At 42.5% G+C, this 25,742-nt stretch overlaps 1 protein-coding gene across 1 annotated transcript in view; it reads right to left on the bottom strand.

The window, feature by feature from the left end:
* Positions 1 to 25,742, bottom strand: part of LOC130106773 (E3 ubiquitin-protein ligase RNF123) — a 349,957-nt gene that overhangs the window by 216,359 nt on the left and 107,856 nt on the right. Inside the window, exons 32-35 of the mRNA XM_056273023.1 lie at positions 20,973 to 21,112; positions 4,683 to 4,739; positions 4,265 to 4,396; positions 374 to 449 (exon numbers count right to left, since the gene is read on the bottom strand). Of these exons, the coding sequence (XP_056128998.1) occupies positions 374 to 449; positions 4,265 to 4,396; positions 4,683 to 4,739; positions 20,973 to 21,112 (405 nt within the window). The remainder of the gene's footprint in view (positions 1 to 373; positions 450 to 4,264; positions 4,397 to 4,682; positions 4,740 to 20,972; positions 21,113 to 25,742) is intronic.

Genomic DNA, 25,742 nt, shown 5'->3' on the forward strand with positions numbered 1-25,742 from the left:
TGGAGGGTCGAGTAAGATTCCTTCACCTGTGGACCACAGGGAGATTCGGTGCTGGGGATGTGCCGGTGGCTAGGAAGGCATGGAATGGGAACTGCACGATACTTGGCCCTGGACCCACTCTGAGGGAGAAGACCGGGAAGGTGCTCTCTCCCTACAGCACCCTTCAGGAGGTAGGTTTCGGCCAGGTTTTTCAAAGCCTGCCACTATGTCCAATTCGCATTCCTCCTCATTCATGGAGATATCAGACTGATTTCAGTTAGAGATTCAACGCAGCACGACAAAAACCTGTGATCCATAAGTATCTGAACTGCTATTTCAGGGTCAGGTCTGTGTGTTTGTGTGTGTGTGTGTGTGTGTGCGCTGACATGCATACCTGGGAGTCGTAAGTTAACAACTCGATCAAATAGGTTCCTCTCTGCTGTGACTCTATTTAGCACCTGATTCAATAGCTGGAGAGAGACGGAGACAGAAAGAGCATTAAAGTTAAGTTAAATATCCATCATCATGAAATATAAAAAAAGAAAAACTTTACATTTAAGCATTTTGCAGATGCTCTTATTTTGACTGACATTGTATACATGTCGTGGTTTTTTGTCCCACTCTTTAACAGAGCATTAAATTAGGGGGTCAATGAATGTGACTTCAAAAATGATCCACCCACTAGAATTCCCTTCATTGAATCTCTTAGATCCCCTCATTAAATCTCTTTCTCTTTGACTTTGATTCCAAGCCGGCTGATAGTCACAGTTTTGCTTGGACTAAAACTTTGTAAGCATTTGAACACAACTGCAAGAGTGAAGGAATATATTTACCAACACAGCCTGGATTTTTGTGGATAATATAAAGTTTATGGAGGATAAATTCAAGGGTGGGTGTGGGTGTGTGTGTGTGTGTGTGTGTGTGTGTGAGTGTGTGTATATATATATATATATATATATATATACACTCACCGGCCACTTTATTAGGTACACCTTGCTAGTACCGGGTTGGACCCCTTTTTGCCTTCAGAACTGCCTTAATCCTTCGTGGCATAGATTCAACAAGGCACTGGAAACATTCCTCAGAGAGTTTGGTCCATATTGACATGATAGCATCACGCAGTTGCTGCAGATTTGTCGGCTGCACATCCATGATGCGAATCTCCCGGTCCACCACATCCCAAAGGTGCTCTATTGGATTGAGATCTGGTGACTGTGGAGGCCATTTGAGTACAGTGAACTCATTGTCATGTTCAAGAAACCAGTCTGAGATGATTCGAGCCTTATGACATGGTGCGTTATCCTGCTGGAAGTAGCCATCAGAAGATGGGAACACTGTGGTCATAAAGGGATGGACATGGTCAGCAACAATACTCAGGTAGGCTGTGGCGTTGACACGATGCTCAGTTGGTACTAAGGGGCCCAAAGTGTGCCAAGAAAATATCCCCCACACCATTACACCACCACCACCAGCCTGAACCGTTGATACAAGGCAGGATGGATCCATGCTTTCATGTTGTTGACGCCAAATTCTGACCCTACCATCCGAATGTCGCAGCAGAAATCGAGACTCATCAGACCAAGCAACGTTTTTCCAATCTTCTATTGTCCAATTTTGGTGAGCCTGTGCGAATTGTAGCCTCAGTTTCCTGTTCTTAGCTGACAGGAGTGGCACCCGGTGTGGTCTTCTGCTGCTGTAGCCCATCTGCCTCAAGGTTCAACGTGTTGTGCGTTCAGAGATGCTCTTCTGCATACCTCGGTTGTAATGAGTGGTTATTTGAGTTACTGTTGCCTTTCTATCAGCTCGAACCAGTCTGGCCATTCTCCTCTGACCTCTGGCATCAACAAGGCATTTTCGCCCACAGAACTGCCGCTCACTGGATATTTTCTCTTTTTCGGACCATTCTCTGTAAACCCTAGAGATGGTTGTGCGTGAAAATCCCAGTAGATCAGCAGTTTCTGAAATACTCAGACCAGCCCGTCTGGCACCAACAACCATGCCACGTTCAAAGTCACTTAAATCACCTTTCTTCCCCATTCTGATGCTCGGTTTGAACTGCAGCAGATCGTCTTGACCATGTCTACATGCCTAAATGCATTGAGTTGCTGCCATGTGTTTGGCTGATTAGAAATGTGCGTTAACGAGCAGTTGGACAGGTGTGCCTAATAAAGTGGCCGGTGAGTGTATGTGTGTGTGTGTGTGTGTGTGTGTGTGTGTATATATATATATATATATGTGTATATTTAAATACATACATATATGCATGAATGAATGAATAAATGGGTAAAGACAGTTAGTGACAGAGGAATAGGTAATACAAGACAACAAAGAACGAGATGCAGCAAGGCCTTGAAGAAGGGGAAGGGAAACAGTCAAACAGTGGGAGGCTGGGAAGAGGGTCTAGATGATTGGATAGATGGATACACGGATTGAGGGAGAGTGAAAGCGGAGGAAGTGATTGAGCAGACAATCAAGTGCTGATGACAAATGAAAGGTGAAAGAGGGAGGAGGCTGAAAGTGTGATTGAGTGGAGAACTCTTTTACTAGCCGTAATGGTGCCCACTGAATCTGACAGTATGCGAGCACACCCACACAAACGTGCACTCTCTCTCTCTCTCTCTCACACACACACACACACACACACACACACACACACACACACACACACACACACACACACACGTGTACAATGCTGTGCAATCATCACTGGTAAATTGTGAAAAATAACGTAACAAGACTAAGGACAAAAAAGTCAAAATAAAAACAACTTCATAAACTTAGATCATAAAATTTGATTAGTTGACTGGTTATAGAGAGAAATAATGCTAGATAGATAGATAGATAGATAGATAGATAGATAGATAGATAGATAGATAGATAGATAGATAGATAGATAGATAGATAGATATAAGACAAAGAAAGCTAGGAAAAAAAAGAAACAAGGATACAAAATGATAACTCATCATGAAAACAAAGACACTGAAATTGATATGGGCTGGTGTATGGAAAACAATACAGAACTGGCTTTATAGACATTGTTTAAAAAAAAATCCTAATGTGTGTGTGAGTGAGAAAGTGTGATACTTTGTGTATGTGTGTGTGTGTGTTTATATATTTTATAGTGTCATCTTCATGGATGGCCAGCCAGCTGTTGTTTCTCAGAGGTGATGCTCATTTACTAGCTGATTGATTGCCACTGGGAACACTAGCAGTAGGTTTCCTGAAGTAACATGCACGCTCACACAAACAAAAACACACACGTACTCACACACAGAAGAGTAGCATAGCCGTCTATGGATTATTTAAGTCTTGGCCACAGCAGCTAAAGACGATGGATTTCTTAAAAATGAGGCAGCATTTTATCCTCTTTTCTTTTGATGGTTCTTACTGGGTCCATTCCGTGCAACATTTAATACGAAAGGATTACTCATTAAAGCGCTTGTGTTGCCTGTGTGCATGTGAACAGATGCACAAGTATAGGACTGAAGGTGTGTTTGAATTTGCTGTCTGATGTTGTCAATCGTGTTGCCTTGTTCCCCTTGACACTTCCTTTCATGTCAATATCTCCTCTTAAATATACACTATACACAATTTATTTGAACTTGTTACTCTGCCCCCAGCTATTTCAGCAGAACAGTGAGTAGAAGCATCACATTTCAACTGGTAGACATGGGTTGAATCAGTTATGAAGCACTGAAACTTTCCCAGCACCAGGCGTGCATTTCTGTAGCCAAACTCATGTTCTGATGCTGAATTAAAATGGTGACTAAGTTCATATTAATAAGTAAACAAGTTAATTAAAATATGCTTATGTTTACCAAGCATATTTACATGAGAAATCCCTGCTGTATTATTATTTCATGACATACTTTTATTTTGAAGTGCATCTCTACCAGAATACTACTTCCTATTTGATAGTGCCTTGATTAAGTGATATCTGATGATGCGGTTAGAGAAGAAAAAACAATTTCTTCTCTAAAATAAAATAAATAAATAAAATGAATAATAATAAATATTTTTTATATATATATAGTATATATATAACAAATATATACATAAATAAAAATGAATAACAAAATAAATAAAATAAAAGGATATTTTATAAAATAAAATAAAAAAAACAAAACAAAGAAGTTTGAATAGTTTGTGAACTTAAAACCGTATTTTTATTTGCAACTGAAGAGTCAGTGAAGTGCTTTTGGAACGTTCAACACTTGTACATGCAAGGGGGGGGGGGGGGACAGAACTTCCCCACAATAACCCCGCAAAGTAGTCCCGAACTGACCTGAGCCAATCGTCTGAGGAGAAGCTCTGCAGAGGGGCGGGACCAGTCCAGGAAGATCTCTGGCACCAGGGTGACTGTCATCTCCAGCACGCGCAGCAGGCTGACTGACAGGTCAAAACATGTGGCACACACCTTGGGCAAGGATTGGGAGATAGTGAGCCATGTGTTCGAATAACTTGACCGACAAATAAATGAACTACATTTGAGAGAAAAAAATTCAGGTGTAAGCACACAAGTTAAGCATGCCTGGAAAAAGATGATTTCCCAGACCCAAACGAGCTATTTAATCACTACTCTTGAATCCTGGACTAAAACTATTACTACTCTAATGAGTGAAAACACTCTAAACGGCCCCACAACCCATAATAAGGTCCTGATCCATAACTTACAAAACTAGAGTCAAGATACACATATGTACCTTCAGCTGGCGTGTGTCCACAAAATTTCTCTCTGGACGCTCCGCAGCCTGCTGGATCTGATAGAAGGAGAAGTCAAGTGGGGGACCATGGAAAGGACAACAATTGGGTGCAAAACAAAGCATAAAAGTGGTAGACTGTTATATGGTATATAGTAAAAACCTCAAAGCTGCAATCCATGACTTTTCCCTATTCATAGGTGAATAATTTATCCATTGGAAACATGATGATGACATTGCAACTCTTTTGGATAGGCAATAAAAATTTCAGTAGAGCAGTGTTCTAATATAGTTCAATGTAAGGCAGGGAGATTTTGCAAATGATTTTCTTGGACTATAAACAAGGTGTAGCAGCCATTGTCACTTATGTGCCGTCTTCTCAGCAGTGAACACTTCCCATCCTTGTAAAAGTGGGATATTTGGACAAAATCTAGCAAGTCTAATGTACTTAAGCTATACTGCAACACAGTTCTCCAGCAATATTGTATGTCCAACAGAAACACCACCATATCAGCATCAATGTTCAATCTTTTTTCAGCCCGAGTTGTTTTCAACACGTATGTGTTTGCCGCTGCACCAGTGTTTGTGCAATCAGATCAAAAAATTTCAACAGAAAACAGAGACTGGAGAGTGTCTCCAACCATGGTAAAGATGCCAGTTACTATTCTGCAACCTGACTCCATGGTCCAGATGTATAAAATAATGATTTATTAAATGAGAGAAGTTGTGGATTTAAGCTTTAAAGGGAAATTTCACTAGTTTTTATAATAACAATAATAATAAATCAAATTTATATAGCGCTTTTCTAACACTCAAAGTCACTTTACAATAAATGGTGGTGAAACAAGATAACAGATAAACATAACACAAACATACAGCGGTGGATAGGAAGAGGGGGCTACGAGATGGAGAAGCGGCAGCCACACCGACGCCAGCAGTACTCTCTGACTTAAACAGATACAAAAGGGCAAAAAAACGAAAAAGCAACAGCACTGTAGACGTTGATTTTCTGTAGGGGTTTACTCCAGTAGCCTATTCCTCTCCTGAGGTATCCACTAGGCGGTGGCACTATTTAACCCATAGCTGGGGGCTGGTTCATGGGCATCAGAGAATATCCACACACCACCTGGCCCCTAGATGTGCATACTGCACATCTAGGGGCCAGACCTCCTCCGAGTCCCTTGTAGTTCAGCCAGGGTCCAAGGTGTACCCAGTTACCATGTATCGCCACGAGGCGGCACTACATAGGGCTTGCTGTTGGAGAGGCTATGTACTGGCAGGGATGGATGTCCAATCAGTGTTGAGTGCAAATTCCTCAACGCATGCTATACTGACCAAGAAATTAGAGTTGTTCTGGTCAAGGACCTGTGCCCGCATTGCCTACATGTACCAGGATGCATTGTGCATGAATTTCTGACACCCAAGCCCCCCAAATGCTTCCAAAGCCCGCCCGGCTCATCAGGCGGGCATTTTTTTGTGGCTCTGTGTACAAAAAAAATGGCATCTTAAATTCTTCACTCTTCGATCAGAAAACTGAAAAATTACATAAATTGAACTGGATTTGTTTTATTGAATACAAACATGCCTTCTTGTTATATCGTGCCTGATTGTGATAAGTACAGCAGGAAGAGAGCGGAGGAAGTATGTATAAGCTACCACCAATTACCAACAGATGTTGAACATTGCAAAGAACGGCTCCGGATGACAAAAATAAATAAATAAATACGAACAGAACACACCAATATCAGTGCTGGAAAATCTTCGGGTATGCTCTTTGCATTTTCCAGCAGATGACTACAACAGGGACATACAGTCAGAGTTGATGGGAGGACGCATCAAGAAATTGTAAAATTTTTATGTATCTCACACCACAGAAGGCCACTATGGAGAGCCATGCCTTGTGAAGCCAGTTTTCAAACACAGTTTAATTTCCTTTGTAAGAATTGCAGCAAATTCGCCTCTGTTCAACAGCAAAAAAAAGCATGTGAAAACACAACAAACAGCATACTTCTGAAAACTTGAAATAAAACTGCTTGAAAATAATAAGTGCTCTGAAACAGTGTGATTATGTGAAATAAATGTGGACAGTTTTTAAGAAGAAAGAAAGAAAGAAAGAAAGAAAGAAAGAAAGAAAGAAAGAAAGAAAGAAAGAAAGAAAGAAAGAAAGAAAGAAAGAAAGAAACTTTATTTTTGTTATTGTACAGTTCTTTGGTTACAATGAAATGTGTCTTCTGCATTTAACCCATCCAATTGTATAGGAGCAGTGGGCAGCTGTGGTGCAGCCCCCGGGGACCAACTCCAGTTCTTTTTCCTATTGCCTTGGTCAGAGGTACAGGCACAAGTATTAACCCTAACATGCATGTCTTTTTGATGGTGGGAGTAAACTGGAGCACCTGGAGGACACCCACACAGACACAGGGAGAACATGCAAACTCAACACTGAAAGGAACTGGGGTCTGAATCCAGGACCTTCTTGCTGTGAGGCAGTGGTGCTAACCACCGGGTCACCTTGCCGCCCGGGGAAAATCTGTAAACCCTGTCCTTTCCCAATTAGCTGTCTGAGTGCCCCCGTGCAGCTACCCTGTAGACTAATTCTCAGTCTGTTCAACCCTCCTACAGAGCTGAAAGCAAACATCCAGCAAGCCAATCAGTAAAACAATCTAGAATTTTACATTTTTAATGTCCTCTAAGAGAGAACCCAGCCACTGAGGATGCGTAAGGAAGGGCATCCGGCGTAAAATCTTTGCCAAATCAAATATGCGGATCATAAATAAGACTTACATACCGGATCGGTCGAGGCCCGGGTTACCAACGACCGCCACCGGAACTGTTAACCAGCAGGGTGTCGGTGGAAACTATGCTACTGTTGGGCGAAGGAGAAGGAGAGGGGGAAAGCATGTCCAGAGGCAGCTAGAGAGGAGGAAGGGTAGACATGTGGAGGTGAGAGTTGGGACTTTGAATGTTGGCACTATGACTGGTAAAGGGAGAGAGCTGGCTGACATGATGGAAAGAAGAAAGGTAGGCATACTGTGTGTGCAAGAGACCAGGTGGAAGGGGAGTAAGGCCAGGAGTATCGGAGGTGGGTTCAAACTCTTTTACCATGGTGTGAATGGGAGGAGAAATGGGGTAGGGGTAATTCTGAAGGAAGAGTATGTCAAGAGCGTGCTGGAGGTGAAGAGAGTGTCAGACAGAGTGATGAGTATGAAGCTGGAAATTGAAGGTTTATTGCTGAATGTTATCAGCGCATATGCCCCGCAAGTTGGGTGTGAGATGGATGAAAAAGAAGAATTCTGGAGTGAGTTGGACGACATGGTGGAGAGGGTACCCAAGGAGGAGAGAGTGGTGATTGGAGCGGACTTCAATGGACATGTTGGTGAAGGGAACAGAGTTGATGAGGAGGTGATGGGAAGGTATGGAGTCAAGAAGAGAAATGTGGAAGGATAGATGGTGGTCGATTTTGCGAAAAGGATGGAAATGGCTGTGGTGAATACATATTTCAAGAAGAGGGAGGAACACAGGGTGACATACAAGAGTGGAGGAAAGTGCACACAGGTGGACTATATCTTATGTAGAAGGCGCCATCTAAAAGGGATTGGAGACTGCAAGGTGGTGACAGGGGAGAATGTAGCTAGGCAGCATCGGATGGTGGTCTGTAGGATGACTTTGGAGACCAAGAAGAGGAAGCGAGTGAAGACACAGCCGAAGATAAAATGGTGGAAGTTGAAGAAGGAAGACTGTTGTGTGGAGTTTAGGCAGGAGTTAAGACAGGCACTGGGTGGTAGTGAAGAGTTGCCAGATGGCTGGACAACCACTGCAGAAATCGTGAGGGAGACAGCTAGGAAGGTACTTGGTGTGTCATCAAGACAGAGGAAGGAAGACAAGGACACTTGGTGATGGAATGAGGAAGTACAGCAAATTATACAGAGGAAAAGGTTGGCAAAGAAGAAGTGGGATAGTAAGAGAGATGAAGAAAGTAGACAGGAGTACAAGGAGATGCAGCGTAAAGCAAAGAGAGTGGTGACAAAGGCAAAGGAAAAGGCGTATGGTGAGTTGTATGACAGGTTAGACACTAAGGAAGGAGAAAAGGACTTGTACCGATTGGCTAGACAGAGAGACCAAGTTGCAAAGGATGTGCAGCAAGTTAGGGCGATCAAGGATAGAGATGGAAATGTGCTGACAAGCGAGGAGAGTGTGCTAAGAAGGTGGAAGGAATACTTTGAGGGGCTGATGAATGAAGAAAATGAGAGAGAGAGAAGGTTGGATGATGTAGGGATAGTGAATCAGGAAGTTCAGTGGATTAACAAGGAGGAAGTGAGGGCAGCTATGAAGAGGATGAAGAGTGGAAAGGCAGTTGGTCCTGATGACATACCTGTGGAGGCATGGAGATGTTTAGGAGAGATGGCAGTGGAGTTTTTAACTAGATTGTTTAACACAATCCTGGAAAGTGAGAGGATGCCTGAGGATTGGAGAAGAAGCATACTGGTACCGATTTTCAAGAACAAGGGCGATGTGCAGAACTGTAACAACTACAGAGGTATAAAGTTGATCAGCCACAGCATGAAGATTTGGGAAAGAGTAATAGAAGCTAGGTTAAGAGGAGAGGTGATGAACAGCGAGCAGCAGTATGGTTTCATGCCACGAAAGAGCACCACAGATGCGATGTTTGCTTTGAGAATGTTGATTGAGAAGTATAGAGAAGGCCAGAAAGAGTTGCATTGTGTCTTTGTAGATTTAGAGAAAGCTTATGACAGAGTGCCGAGAGAGGAGGTGTGGTATTGTATGAGGAAGTCAGGAGTTGCAGAGAAGTATGTAGGAGTGGTGCAGGATACGTATGAGGGAAGTGTGACAATGGTGAGGTGTGCGGTTGGAATGACAGATGGGTTCAAGGTGGAGATCGGATTACATCAAGGATCGGCTCTGAGCCCTTTCTTGTTTGCAATGGTGATGGACAGGTTGACGGACAAGATCAGGCAGGAGTCTCCATGGACGATGATGTTCGCGGATGACATTGTGATCTTAAGCGAGAGTAGGGTGCAGGTTGAGGAGAGCCTGGAGAGGTGGAGGTATGCACTGGAGAGAAGAGGAATGAAAGTCAGTAGGAGCAAGACGGAATACCTATGCGTGAATGAGAGAGAGGACAGTGGAATGGTCAGGATGCAAGGAGTGGAGGTGACAAAGGCATTTGAGTTTAAATACTTGGGGTCAACCGTCCAAAGTAACGCGGAGTGCAGTAGAGAGGTGAAAAAGAGAGTGCAGGCAGAGTGGAGTGGGTGGAGAAGTGTGTCAGGAGTGATTTGCGACAGAAGGGTATCAGCAAGAGTTAAAGAGAAAGTTTACAAGACGGTTGAGACCAGCTATGTTATATGGTTTGGAGACATTGGCACTGACGAAAAGACAGGAGGCGGAGCTGGAGGTTGCAGAGTTGAAGATGCTAAGACTTTCACTGGGAGTAACAAAGAAGGACAGGATTAGGAACGATTATATTAGAGGGACCACTCAGGTTGGACGGTTTGGAGACAAAGCAAGAGAGGCAAGATTGAGATGGCTTGGACATGTGTGGAGGAGAGATGCTGAGTATATTGGGAGAAGGATGCTGAATATGGAGCTGCCAGGGAAGAGGAGAAGAGGAAGGCCAAAGAGGAGGTTTATGGATGTGGTGAGGGAAGACATGCAGGTGGCTGGGGTGACAGAGGAAGACGCAGAAGACAGGAAGAAATGGAAACGGATGATTCGCTGTGGCGACCCCTAACGGGAGCAGCCGAAAGTAGTAGTCCTCTAAGAGAGAAATGCAGATTTTGAGTTTTGTGTTACAGTGAAATACACTATGAGTTCAAAGGTATTTGGAAACCCCTTCTAATGAATGTGGATTTGGCTATATCAACCGCATCCATCCCTGGTAGATGCATAAAATCAACCATAAAGTCATGCAATCGCCATAGACAAACATTGGCAGGAGAATGGGTTGAACTGAAGAGCTCAATGACATTCACCATGGTACTATCATAGGATGCCACTTTGAACAAGTCAGTTCATCAAATGTCTGCCCTGCTGGATCTGCCCAGTACACAGTAAGTGCTGTTACTGTAAAGTTGGAATGTGTAGGAGCATCAACAGCTCAGCCACAAAGCATTAGGCCACACAAGCTCACAAGGGCCGACACCTTCACACCTAGGGACAATTTAGTATGGCCGATTCACCTGACCTATATGTCTTTGGATTGTGGGAGAAAACCGGAGCACCCGGAGGAAACCCACACAGACACGGGAAGAACATGCAAACTTCACACAGAGGACGACCCAGGATGACCCCTAAGGGTGGACTACCCCGGGGCTCGAACCCAGGGTCTTCTTGCTGTGAGGCGACTGCACTAACCACTACACCACCATGCCGCCCAGTAATGGATATTGTGTTTACACAATTTACAGAATACGCCATTGAAAGAGGATAACAGAATTATAATGGAATTATAAATTATATGAACAATATGATGAAGAGAATGCCAAGCAGTGTCCAGATGCCGCCAGAACAGCCCAGGACCCAAGCCACGTGACCAGCATCACCATGTTAAAAGCACACCATCACTGGACTCTGGAGCAGTGGAAACACGTTCTCTGGAGTGATGAATCATGCTTCACTATCTTGCAGTCTGATGGACCAATCTGGGCTTGGCAGATGCAAGAGAACACCTTCTTCCTCATTACATAGTGCTTACTGCAAAATTTGGTGGAGCAGGAATAATGGTTTGGGTTAGGCCCCTTAGTTCCACTGAAGGGATATCTTAATACTACACCATACAATTACATTCTAGAGAATTTTGTGCTTCAAACACTGTGGCCACAGTTTGGGGAAGGCCCTTTCCTGTTTCAGCATTACATGTCCCTGTGCACACAGCGAAGTCCATAAAGACATGGTTTGCTGAGTTTGGTGTGGAAAAACACGACTGGCCTGCACAAGAGCCCTGACCTAGACCTCATCAAACACCTTTGGGATGAACTGGAATGTCAACTGTGAGCCAGGCCTTCTCCCCAACATCATTGTGCGACCTCACTAATGTTCTTGTGGCTGAATGGGAGCATATCTCTGCAGCCATGTTTCAAAATCTAATGGAAAGCCATCCCAGAAGAGTGGAGGCTGTTCTAGCAGCAAAGAGGGGGACCAACTCCTTATTAATGCCCATGGTTTTGGAATGAGATGTTCAACAAGCACATATGGGTGTGATGTTTGGGTGACCACATACTTTTGGACATGTAGCACATCTCTGTGGTATCGAATTGATTAGAATGCTGATTTTTTAAATCTGCTTTATGTATGTGTGTTTGTATATATGTATATCCATCCATCGATTATCCAAGCCGCTTATCCCATTTGGGGTCACAGGATGCTGGAGCCTATCCCAGCAGTCATTAGGCGGCAGGCGGGTATATATACATTTTTATTCTATTTTATGTAAGACAGTCTTTTCCTCACACTCGTCTTTGTACCAACAACAACAAACTAAATGCATAGTGCATGCAATACATATGGCAACAAAAGAAATTCTGATTCTGGTTCTGAATTGTTGGCTCTATGCTGTCTTTTGTCAGTAAAGCTTGGAACTCCTGTCCCCTGGGGCTACAGGAGTAAAGACAAGGATCACCGTGGATAGGTTACACTCCCTACTGATGTAGACAAGTAGTTTTCAACTGTGTTTCATCGTAGGAGTGAAAACAGTCATTCCTTTCTTTTTTGTTGCATTTGTATTTGAAAAAAGTCATTCTGATCGCTGAAGAATGAAGAGGAAGATCAAGAGACTGGAGCAGAACATTGAGCAGACCCATTGGTGAATGGCAAAAGATGGAGCCCGCCAGAGATGAAAGTTTTCCAGCCTGAGGCTCCAGTGCACTACGGCCCCACCACCAGGAGGGCCAATACAGGAGAATGTCTGCTGCCCACGCCACCGACCGTCCGCTAGCAACCAGGAGGGATGCTGTACATGGAACGCCAGCCAAGCTGCCCAAGTACAATGGGATGACACAGCTAGAGCCATACCTCTCACAAGTCCAATTAGCAGCATGGCACAGCAGATGGAGCAACAAGGAAGCTGCCATCCACCTGGCTCTGGCATTGGAGGGAAAGACCTTGCAGGTGCTCCTTGACCTAGCCCCAGCAGAGCAGTGGGACATCAAAGCCATGACCCTGGTGCTGGTGAGGGGGTGGCTGGAGACGGGGCAGTGCCCCGAGTGGACAGAGGTTGCAGCGCTGGGGCCTGAGGTAAAGGCCGACCACTCTCAATGGGGCAACTTGAAGCTCCACGACGGGTTGGCGTACCGGAGGTGGTAAGCTCCCGGATGAGGGAGCAGCCTCTTGCAGCTATTGGTGCACCAGGTTCTCCAGATAGTCCGTGGCTTGGTGGGGGCAGGACACTAGGGGACCGCCAAGACCCTCCACTGCCCCAGGGGGCGGTTTTACTTGCCTGGGTGTCAACGAGACATGGAGCTGCACATGCACTGTTACGACTCCTGTACCTGCCGGACCTGGGCTGGCTCCGGAGTGTGGCAGGGGATGGCCTGTGGAACATGGTGCTTTGGGCGGTCTGTTCACCAGTGGCGACACCCTGGACTTTTGGGGATCTATGTATTGGGTGATGGGGTTGTCGGGAATGACTGACCCCTTAGGTGGGAGCTATGTAGCAACCGGGGAAGGCGGTCATTCCGACTGCTGGTGGCTCCACGCTGGGGAGCGCAGAGGCTCATGGGACTGTTGGTGTAGAGTAGATATTGTATATTTATGTGTTTTAATGTTTTGTTCATGTTTTGGTTACTGTGTTGTTTGTTTGAAGGGTTTGACTCGAACTGGGTAGAGGACTGTTACTGACTGAATGACATCATGATGTTGTTGTCGGTTCTGGCCATTGTATAAATAAAAGAGCACTCCCGGGGTCATGCAGCGTATGGGGCATGGGAGATGCGATTAAAAAGAGATCTCTGCCACTTGGCTCATTCTTCCACGCCAGCTCGCCACAATACTAAGTGTCACCATGTCTGGTGATTCATATTGTATTGCTTATCCTCCTTCTCGGTTCATGACTCAACCAGAGGGCTGGAACATAATCAGCAAAAATCCCTAACACATGCAAATAAACACGAAAATGCCTCACAGCAATGAGTAATAACATCATGGAGTGACAGAATTGTGATATTATATACACACACACATACATACACACACACACACAAAGACAAATCTTATTATATTAAGTGGAATATCTTAATATTCCACTCCTCATTTGTTGAGCACTTTTATCTACACCATTGATGGTTTCCGAAAAAAAAAAGTTCTATATGCGCGCGCACACACACACACACACACACAAAAAAAAAAGTATTGGGACACACCTCTTAATCATTGAATTCAGGTGTTTCATTCAGATCCATTTCCACAGGTGTATAAAATCAAGCTGCTAGCCATGCAGTCTGCATTTACAAACATTTGTGAAAGAATGGGTCGAGCTCAGTGAATTCAAGCATGGTACTGTCATGGGATGCCAGTCATGCCACCTTTGCAATAAGTCAGTTCATGAAATTTCTTCCCTGCTAGATATTCCACCGTCAACTGTAAGTGGTATTATTAAAAAGTGGAAGCGTTTGGAAATAACAGCAACTCAGCCACGAAGTGGCAGACCATGTAAAGTCACACAGCGGGGTCAATGAGTGCTGAGGCATATAGTGCGTAAAAGTTGCCAACGCTCTGCTGACTCAATAACTGCAGAGTTCCAAACTTCCTCTGGCATTAACATCAGTACAAAAACAGTGAGCCAGGAGCTTCATGGAATGGGTTTCAATGGCCGAGCAGCTGCACACAAGCCTTGCATCAACAAGCACAATGCCAAGCGTCGGATGGAGTGGTGTAAAGCACGCTGCCACTGGACTCTGGAGCAGTGGAAACGTGTTCTGTGGAGTGACGAATCACGCTTCTCTGTCTGGCAGTCTGATGGACGAGTCTGGGTTTGGCGGATGCCAGGAGAACATTACCTGCCTACCAGCATTGTGCCAACAGTAAAGTTTGGTGGAGGAGAGAAATGATATGGGGTTGTTTTTCAGGGGTTAGGGTAGGCCCCTTAGTTCCAGTGAAGGGAAATCTTAATGCTTCCGCATATCAAGACATGTTGGACAATTCTATGCTTCCAACTTTGTGGGGACAGTTTGGGGAGGGCTCTTTTCTGTTCCAGCATGACTGTGCCCCAGTGCACAAAACAAGGTCCATTAAGACATGGTTGGGTGAGTTTGGTGTGGAAGAACTTGACTGGCCTGCACAGAGCCCTGACCTCAACCCCATCGAACACCTATGGGATGAACTAGAACGGAGAATATGAGCCAGGTCTTTTCGTCCAACATCAGTGCCTGACCTCACAAATGCTCTTCTGAATAATGGGCAAAAATTCCCGCAGACACACTCCAAAATTTTGTGGAAAGCCTTCCAGTAACAGTGGAAGCTGTTAAGCTGCAAAGGGGAGACCAATTCCACATGGATTTAGAATGGATTTAGAAAGGGATGTCATAAAAGCTCCTGTAGGTGTAATGGCCAGAGGTCCCAATACTTTTGTCCATATATATATATATGTAACTTTGTTAAAAGAAACAGTGGGTAGGGAAAGTGCTCAACAAATAAGGAGCAAAATAATCTAGTGATTCAACTAAATTTTTTATCAGACAGTACAAGCCTGTTTCATGTCATAAGTAATCATCTTACTTGATTATAAGATTGCTTATGGCATGAAACAGGCTTGTACTGTCTCATAATGAATTTACTTGAATCACTGGATTATATATATACAGTGCATCCGGAAAGTATTCACACCCCTTCACTTTCCCCACATTTTGTTATGTTACAGCCTTATTCCAAAATGGATTAAATCAAATTTTTTCTCATCAATCTACATACAATACCCCATAATGACAAAGCAAAAAAGGTTTTGTAGAGATTTTTGCAAATTTATTAAAAATAAAAAACTGAAATATTGCATGTACATAAGTATTCACACCCTTTACTCAGTACTTGGTTGAGGCACCCTTGGCAGCGATTACAGCCTCAAGTCTTCTTGGGTATGAAGCTACAAGCTATATTTGGGGTATTTCTCCCATTCTTCTCTGCAGATCCTCTCGAGCTCTGTAAGGTTAGATGGGGAGTGTCGCTGCACAGCTATTTTCAGGTCTTTCCAGAGATGTTCAATGGAGTTCAAGTCTGGGCTCTGGCTGGGCTACTCAAGCACATTCACAGACTTGTCCTGAAGCCACTCCTTCTTTGTCTTGGCTGTGTGCTTGGGGTCGTTGTCGTGTTGAAAGGCAAACCTTCGCCCCAGTCTGAGGTCCTGAGCGCTCTGGAGCAGGTTTTCATCAAGGATCTCTCTGTACTTTGCTCCGTTCATCTTTCCCTCGATCCTGACTAGTCTCTCAGTTCCTGCCGCTGAAGAACATCCCCACAGCATGATGCTGCCACCATCGTGCTTCACTGTAGGGATGGTATTAGCAAGGTGATGAGAGGTGCCTGGTTTCCTCCAGATGTGACGTTTGGCATTCAGGCCAAAGAGTTCAATCTTGGTTTCATCAGACCAGAGAATCTGTTTCTCATGGTCTGAGAGTCCTTTAGGTGCTTTCTGGCAAACTCCAAGTGGGCTGTCATGTGCCTTTTACTGAGCAGAGGCTTCCATCCGGCCACTCTACCATAAAGGCCTGATTGGTGGAGTGGTGCAGAGATGGTTGACCTTCTGGAAGGTTCTCCCATCTCCACAGAGGAACGCTGGAGCTCTGTCAGAGTGACCATCGGGTTCTTGGTCACCTCCCTGACCAAAGCCCTTCTCCCCCGATTGCTCAGTTTGGCTGGTCGGCCAGCTCTAGGAAGAGTCCTGGTGGATCCAAACTTCTTCTAGTATTTACGAATGATGGCGACCACTGTGCTCTTCTGGACCTTCAAAGCTGTAGAAATGTTTGTACCCTTCCCCAGATCTGTGCCTCGATACAATCCTGTCTCGGAGGTCCACAGACAATTCCTTTGACTTCATGACTTGGTTTCTGCTCTGACATGCACTGTCAACAGTGGGACCTTATATAGACATGTGTGTGCCTTTCCAAATCATGTCCAATCAATTGAATTTACTACGGGTGGACTCCAATCAAGATGTAGAAACATCTCAAGGATGATCAGTGGAAACAGGATGAACCTGAGCTCAACTGTGAGTGTCATAGCAAAGGGTGTGAATACTTATGTACATGCAATATTTCAGTTTTTTTAATTTTAATAAATTTGCAAAAATTTCTACAAAACCTTTTTCACTTTGTCGTTATGGGGTATTGTGTATAGATTGATGAGAAAAAATTTGATTTAATCCATTTTGGAATAAGGCTGTAACATAACAAAATGTGGGGAAAGTGAAGGGGTGTGAATACTTTCCGGATGCACTGTATATATAGTCGATGTTAAATGAAAAAAACACCATGGACAACAACACTTTGGTAGGTAAAACTTGCTATTTTTGCACAGCTCAGTAAGTTAGGACATTACCTGGATCTGTGACTTGATTCCTACTGGAACAGCACACTTGCAGGCACTGTTAGGCACTTCTGATAAAACTATCAACCTAACCAACCTTAAAATAGCACACCTTGAGATATGGAATCATTCATACTTATTTTTTGCCATATTCCAGGGAACTTCATAATCACTATATTTTATTAATATAGCACAAAATATTATTATAAACCTAATGTAGATCCATAAAAACCCAACATTAATGCTCTTCTCCAAGGTGCCACTAGTAACACAGAATCCAATTTGCTTTCATTCTGAATTATTTCATTCTGAATTATAAGTGTGATGCTCATTCCTACTAGCTAACAAATCAATAGTAGTCTCTACAAAAACTGTTTTGAAAGCAAAGTTTTACTTTGTTATAACATTTGCAGCTCTAATACACACAATCCTGTTTAAATATATTAAACGTCCAACAGAATAATTGTATATCCAGACTACCTGTGGTGATGATAAGGAAATGCTCATTATACAAATGAGGTAGTGTGTTTTTACAGATGCACTTAAAGTAGGATAATGCTGTCACTATTTTTTATAGCTAAAATGGTAGTTGTTTTGCTTGTTTACTGGTTGCAGTTGTCACCAAGGATAACAAACAACCTTATAACTAATCAGGGCCACTGCTGGCCATTTGAGCACCCTAAGCATAAATGCTTTGGAATGCCCCCCCCCCCCACCAAAAAAAAATAGAAAAATACAAAAACACACACACACACACACACACAGAACAAATCTTAGTGTGTGTGTGTGTGTGTGTGTGTGTGTGTGTGTGTGTGTGTATATATATATACACTACCGTTCAAAAGTTTGGGATCACCCAAACAATTTTGTGTTTTCCATGAAAAGTCACACTTATTCACCACCATATGTTGTGAAATGAATAGAAAATAGAGTCAAGACATTGACAAGGTTAGAAATAATGATTTGTATTTGAAATAAGATTTTTTTTACATCAAACTTTGCTTTCGTCAAAGAATCCTCCATTTGCAGCAATTACAGCATTGCAGACCTTTGGCATTCTAGCTGTTAATTTGTTGAGGTAATCTGGAGAAATTGCACCCCACGCTTCCAGAAGCAGCTCCCACAAGTTGGATTGGTTGGATGGGCACTTCTTTGAGCAGATTGAGTTTCTGGAGCATCACATTTGTGGGGTCAATTAAACGCTCAAAATGGCCAGAAAAAGAGAACTTTCATCTGAAACTCGACAGTCTATTCTTGTTCTTAGAAATGAAGGCTATTCCATGCGAGAAATTGCTAAGAAATTGAAGATTTCCTACACCGGTGTGTACTACTCCCTTCAGAGGACAGCACAAACAGGCTCTAACCAGAGTAGAAAAAGAAGTGGGAGGCCGCGTTGCACAACTGAGCAAGAAGATAAGTACATTAGAGTCTCTAGTTTGAGAAACAGACACCTCACAGGTCCCCAACTGGCATCTTCATTAAATAGTACCTGTTAGAGCCTGTTTGTGCTGTCCTCTGAAGGGAGTAGTACACACCGGTGTAGGAAATCTTCAATTTCTTAGCAATTTCTCGCATGGAATAGCCTTCATTTCTAAGAACAAGAATAGACTGTCGAGTTTCAGATGAAAGTTCTCTTTTTCTGGCCATTTTGAGCGTTTAATTGACCCCACAAATGTGATGCTCCAGAAACTCAATCTGCTCAAAGAAGTGCCCATCCAACCAATCCAACTTGTGGGAGCTGCTTCTGGAAGCGTGGAGTGCAATTTCTCCAGATTACCTCAACAAATTAACAGCTAGAATGCCGAAGGTCTGCAATGCTGTAATTGCTGCAAATGGAGGATTCTTTAACGAAAGCAAAGTTTGATGTAAAAAAAATCTTATTTCAAATAAAAATCATTATTTCTAACCTTGTCAATGTCTTGACTCTATTTTCTATTCATTTCACAACATATGGTGGTGAATAAGTGTGACTTTTCATGGAAAACACGAAATTGTTTGGGTGATCCCAAACTTTTGAACGGTAGTGTATATATATATATATATATATATATAAATCAAACAATTATGTATGCTTATTATTATTATTCAAACCTGATATGATTAGAAAAATTTTTATTTTACATTTACATTCATATAGGAAATGAAAACATGATTAATAGAACTGACCAAGACCTTAAATTCCTTGATCTAAATAAAACATAAGCCATGATAGACCAATTTAAAGTGCATTCAAACTTATATAAAAATTGCTATGAAAACACAGTTCAATGGTCTTATAAATACGACTACTATAAAAGAAATTCAAGAGAAACAAAACTAAATGTGCAGAAACTTCTGTAGTGATGCACTCGTTTGTGCAACTCTACTACTACTACTCCTACTACTACAATAATGAGAGGAAAAAAAACAGTACGGTACCAGTACATTTGTGCCTACGGCTAGGCTACAGTATATAATTATTGTGATTTGCTACTCAGATACATCTCTAGAGTGAGCTCACACATGTTTAAAGCCTATAAAGCAGCACTGTATAGTCATTTAACCTACAAATGGATTGTAAAATGATGCAGATAAAATCCAGCTACAAAATGAAAGTTCAATTTATTATACATCTGCATGAATAATGTTACTCTTACCGCATCAGCTAGTTCATGACCATTGCCACTCTCTAACCATAAGATGTATGGGGCCCTGCAGCCTTTCTTTTCTTTTCTTTTTAGCCATGCGCTATTCTTTCCGAAATTGTTGCAGCAGTGTTGACGTCAGGGTAGGCTCAAACCACAGGGAGATGGGTGAGGGGAGCACTATAATTCATGTTATTATTTGGAGCAATTATGTATATGTTGTATTGCCTATAATGGTCTAACAGTGCCTATTGTAGCTGTGCTTCGTCTTGGATTTAAATAATTCATTATGATTATTATGATGATCATTAGGCTGTTTTGGTGCCCCCTCCGGCACTTGGTGCCTGATATGCATGTTTGTAGCGGCGGAGCTATAGCTGATGTTGAATATAGATTCCCAAGGCATCTTACTGAAAGGATAAATATCGATGGAGTCACGGCACGGTGAGGAATTGTACATAAAAACATTAGACCAAAGACAAATGGCAAATGTCTATCAATCACAGTCAAATAAGGAAGCAGTCTAAACCTTTCACTCAACAGGATAGGTAAAGGAGAATAATGAATCAAGAGTTTATTGTAAGGAACAGCACTTATGTACATATGTATGTATGTATATGTTGTTTACCTGTAACCTAGTTCTACAGTTTGAATTGCATCTGTTTTCTCCTGATTTTTGGCGATGCGGAAAAAAAAAGTTAATTTGTTTTCTAACAGGGAGAGGGTATATAGAATGGCACTCAAATCAGCTGATTCTAGTACCTAGGTTGGCCTATTTTCTCTCGATCCATCAAGATGAATGAAATTCTTAAAATACAGTTAGCGTATATCAGAGCTTTGGGACTCTGCACCTTCTAGTCCTCAAGAATTCACAACAATAGCCTTAGGATCATTTTTAATGACTATCGCTTTGCACTGAGAAACACCACTAATTGGATCCAGCCAACCTCCTGTATCCGGCTTGTAAAAAATGTCAAGAGACCCCTGCCTATAATTACAACCATGCTCAGAGGCATATGGTTTCACCATCATTTTTAAGAACTTGGAGATACACTGAGTGAGATAGTTGGGTTTCACAACTTTGATTAGTATCTTTCTCAAAGGTTATATCTGCGAAACCTTGCTCAAAGGTATACTGGCTTACCTCTTGGATCATGCCTATGAACTCAGAGAATGCCCAGTTGAGCTGATTGAGGACACTGTTGAGGAAGGAGGCAGCCATTTCTTTGTCCATACTCAGCAGCTCTGCCATGTGCCTCTGGAGCAGCAATGATGGACAGGGTTCTAAACAAATCAGATGAGGTTATACAGGATAACATATCAGAGGAGAGGATAGTAACAAGTTAATAGCTGCCCTGGCTGAAAAGCTACAGCATTTTTTATAGGACAGTAATGACATACAAGGCCTTTAACCAACCAAGGGAGTCTGCCAGTTACAGAAGAGGGGGGTACTGATCCAAGACAAAGAAGGAATAAGGATTGATCTGCTCATAGAATGGGGACACTATGAACTGTCAAATAAATGTGTATTTAATCTCCGTGACGGTCATGCAATAGGTCATACAGAAAACAAATTTCAGCATGAACACACCAACAAGAGGCCAGCAACTCACAATTATCTTAATAATAGGAATAATTAAGGCATTGCCTCGATAGGATTATTATGGCTATCTCCAAGGCATTGGGCCATAGAGAATGGAGGATTTTGTATGCCTGCCCTGTGGAATACAGGCCTCAGTAATATAATACCCTATTTAGCCAAAGGCAGGGACAAGACATAATAAACCCCAAGAGAGGAAAGAGTAGAAGCAAAATGAGCAGGGTTGAGAAGATGAAAAAAGGTGAGAGGAGTCAAGACAAAGTGAAGTAAGATGAGATTTGAAAAATTAAACTTGGGTGGTTAGTAGAGAACATATGATAATGATGAAAGAAAAGAAACAATAAAAAAACTCATAATAATCACAATATAGGCATGCCTTGACAAGGGTTAGAAAATGAAACCCTTACCCCATATATAGTTGAGCAGAGAACCAGTAATGCATCAGGGCTTAAGGAGACAAAGCTTTAACCTCTGCCTGCAATTACTGTATGGGCTGCTGAGATATGTTTTCTTAACTACTGAGTCCAAAGGGATTCTATTGGGAGAGCTTACTACGAGCAGAAATGGCTGGGACAAAAAAGGACAAAAAGAGAGAGAGTTGTAAAGGGGTATTGTATAGAAATAATTAGACTGAAAAAGAGGACAAGGGAGTCAAAGGAAGAGAAGATTTGAGGAGGGAGGGAGAAGAGGAGAAGGGAAAATTAAGAGAACACCCAGATGAAGAGGAAAAAACAGGAGAGGGAGAGGAAAGCAGGCATGAAAAGGGAAACAAAGGGAGAAGGGGAGGAAAGCAGAAGAAAGGAGGGCAGGAATAGAAGGGGGATTGCTCTCAGTATGGGGCTTTTTTTTCCTATCTTTATTCAAGAGTGTGGTCTTTCAATTTGAGAGCATGACTTATTGATTTCATATTCAGATTTTGTAATGCTTTCCCTCAAAACCCTGCCCTCGCACTAAAATGGCCCCTGTAGATGTGCTCTGCTTCTGCTCAAACTAAAAAGGCGCTTTCGGACCAAACAGTTGTGGGAACTTTTTTGAGAGGAACTACACACTAGGGAGGTTCCCCGAGAATTACAAACTTTCAAGGGCTTTTTTCTGTTTACATTCGCACAACCAGGAATGCTGAAGTGACGTAAGCCAGCTGTTAGTATACCAATGTCATTTCTGCGCGGTTAGTATACCAATGTCAAATGTGTTTTAATACGAGCATCCGGGTAACGTAGTGGTCTATTCCGTTGCCTACCAACACGGGTAAGTGGCTGGATACAACTGGGGAGAAAAAGGGAGAAATATCCGAAAAAAATACATGTTGGAAAAAAAAAGGGGGTTTGACTACAAACATTTCTCTCATTCTGCTTGCGATACAACAACAATATGGGGGACGCCGTGATCGGAGCTGTGTTTGTTGCGTGTCATGGGTTTCATGATAATAATGGAGTTGGAAAGGAGACGTGCGAACTTTGACTATGGTGGTGTTTGTGCATAGGATCAATGAAGCCTTGACTTCACTATTAGTCCATTTGTCCATGTTTTGTGGCAGTTGCCGGTGCTGTATTGGCTCATGTGTTCGACCAATCAATGTACACTGAGGTCTTGACCAATCACTGAAAACTTGTCACTCACTCTTGTGTTGGAAGTGTACCTACCCTGAAGTAGGAGCTAAACAAGTTACTAAAAATGGTGCTCTAAAACTATGATCGTTCCCAGTTCCTGCGGTGTGGACACAATAAAAAATGGGGGAGTTCCTCCAACAAATCTTAGAACTATGAAAAAGTTCCTCCAGCTGAAATTACTTAATGCAGAGTTGCCAACTTTGGTAACCTGGCCAAAGTGAGATCTTGTGCACGTGTACTTTCATTTATTGCTTCCATTCTTCTCTCTGCCATGCACTCAATGTTATGTAACTAACATAAGCTAGTTGACTGTTTACAGAGCACCTATTCAAAGCAGAGATAAGCATCACGCCCCAATAAGAGAGTAATTTTAAGATGCATCTCCATGGAAACACCCATATAAAAGACAGTTTTCAAATACTCAGCTATCTTCTAGAGTCAATGTTGTTCGCTTGGTTTAACCATTACATAACCTGTTCATCACTGTTGCTGTCGCAGTGTTTTGGCGTGAGATTTGCCTTGGTGCCATCAGAGCGTGAGACTCACGCCAGATGCGTGAGAGTTGGCAACCCTGCTAATGCTTGCACTAAGATATGTTGTTGCTTGCACAGATATCCTGCGCTCTAGCTTCAGCCCTTCTCTTCACACTCTTTCTGTGGGCTCATGAAATGTCTGCTCTCAGATTTCTGCTCTGCTCTCAGATTTTTATGCAATAACCCTGTCAAAATTCCCAAACCAATAAGAATGCCAGGTGTAGTGTTGACCAATGAAATAATCCGTGCCTCATTCACTTTACTTCTTAAGAGTGTCCCTTACAGGCAGTTACTCTTTAACCCGATTCATCCACCCCTTGCTTTCTTTATAACTTCTGAAATAAAAAGACAGTTAATATATATATACCACCCATTCTTTTTACTATAATAGCAACATAAAATAGTAGCTGCATAGCACACCGGCCTCCCGTCAGTGTACTAGATGGGAAAATGATGTCACCTTCATGACTCAGGAGCGAGAGTCTAGCAGATTGCTGGCCAACATGGACCGCCAAAGTCAAGGACCTCAATTAAGTTTTTTTAAATTGTTTTTATTTTAATGGTGTTATTAACGTTACTTCCTTCAAGTTGGATTGAAGTGGTCCTTTCTATACCACCATAACTCATTAATAAAGAATTAAATGTTTCACATTGTCTGGTAAGTCAACAGGTCTGCAGTTAGAAATGATGAGGCAGTTATAAATGTGAATAAATTGTTAATACATGGATCTTGATCTGGATGCCCTGCAGCCCGCTCCAGAAGCTAACCTCCTAAAGAATTAGATAAAGTTGTGGTGGTGGCGGTGATGGTATAGAAAAGAAGGATTTTTCACAACCTGGCAACTCAAAATTAATACCTATTAATGACTTCTAAATGATTTTCAAAGCATTAGTAAATGATTTATTAATAATTAATGAAGCCATTACTTGGTGCTTATAAACCCTTTATAAGGGTGTATATTATAACAAGGCAGCCAAACCCAGAGAAATTAGCAGCTAAATGTGTATCGAAATCTCCAGTAATCACATTGTAGCATTAACTAAGATCGGAATAAATTGGAATAACATATGTGACAAAACTTAAGGATTTCCTCAGCTTTATCAGTAACAGACCCCTTGTTGTTCAACCGGAAAGCCAGTGCTTAATATCTGCAATGCAATTGATTTAAATGTAGATATACAGCTAAGATACCTGTAAGCTTGGATGTGTTTACCATATTTAAAATATGTGAATGTTTCATAGAAAGGTTTCACAGTGAAACTTTTTGAAAAGATCATAATTTGACACAGCAACGGTAAACATTATTTGCAGATAAGCATATATATTTCATACACAATACACCGGTTGCATTTTTAAAATGCAGTAGCTCATTGAATTTACTTTTGTTTTCTACTGTCTTAATGTCAGGTCATCAAGGAAGCAAAGAGAAACAACAACACACTCTCAGTCCTATGGTTAGATCTCTCCAAAGCCTACCCAAGCGTACCTCACCAGCTGATCCAAAATGCATTAGAGCACTACCAAGTACCATCAGAAGTAGTCAAGCTCGTGATGTCACACATGGATTCACTGAAAATGAGTTTCACCATGGAAAATGTCACCACCAAATGGCAGAGGCTTGAGAAGGGCATCATGGCAGGATGCACAATATCGGTGGACCTGTTTGTGGCTGCCATGAACCTACTACTAAAGAAGAAAGCCACTTTAATTTTGTCATTGTACAGTTGTTCGGTTATAATGAAATTTGTTCTCTGCATTTACCCTTCTTGCTGTGAGGCAACAGCACTAACCACAGTGCCAACCTCTCCTGCCTGGGCCACCATGCCCCAGGCAGGAAGAATGCAATGTAGAGGGCCAAAAGTGGATGACAGAATAAGACATCCGGCCTGCAGAGCATTCATGGATGATATAACTGTGATGACTCCATCAATCCAAGGAACACAGTGGATCCTCAGCTCGCTGGAGAAGATGGCTACATGGTCACGGATGCAATTCAACCCAGAAAAATCTAGGAGCCCAAGTATCCTGAAAGGAAAGCTGACAATAAGCATCTTCATTATTCAAGGGACTGAGATTCCAATGATTCAAGAACAAGGAATCTGATGCCTTGGAAAGAATTATGACAGCACCCTGAAGGACAGCGACAACCTCAAAGACACAATAACACAAC

This window comes from Lampris incognitus, chromosome 2 (assembly GCF_029633865.1).
Source record: "Lampris incognitus isolate fLamInc1 chromosome 2, fLamInc1.hap2, whole genome shotgun sequence".
Lineage (NCBI taxonomy): Eukaryota > Metazoa > Chordata > Actinopteri > Lampriformes > Lampridae > Lampris > Lampris incognitus.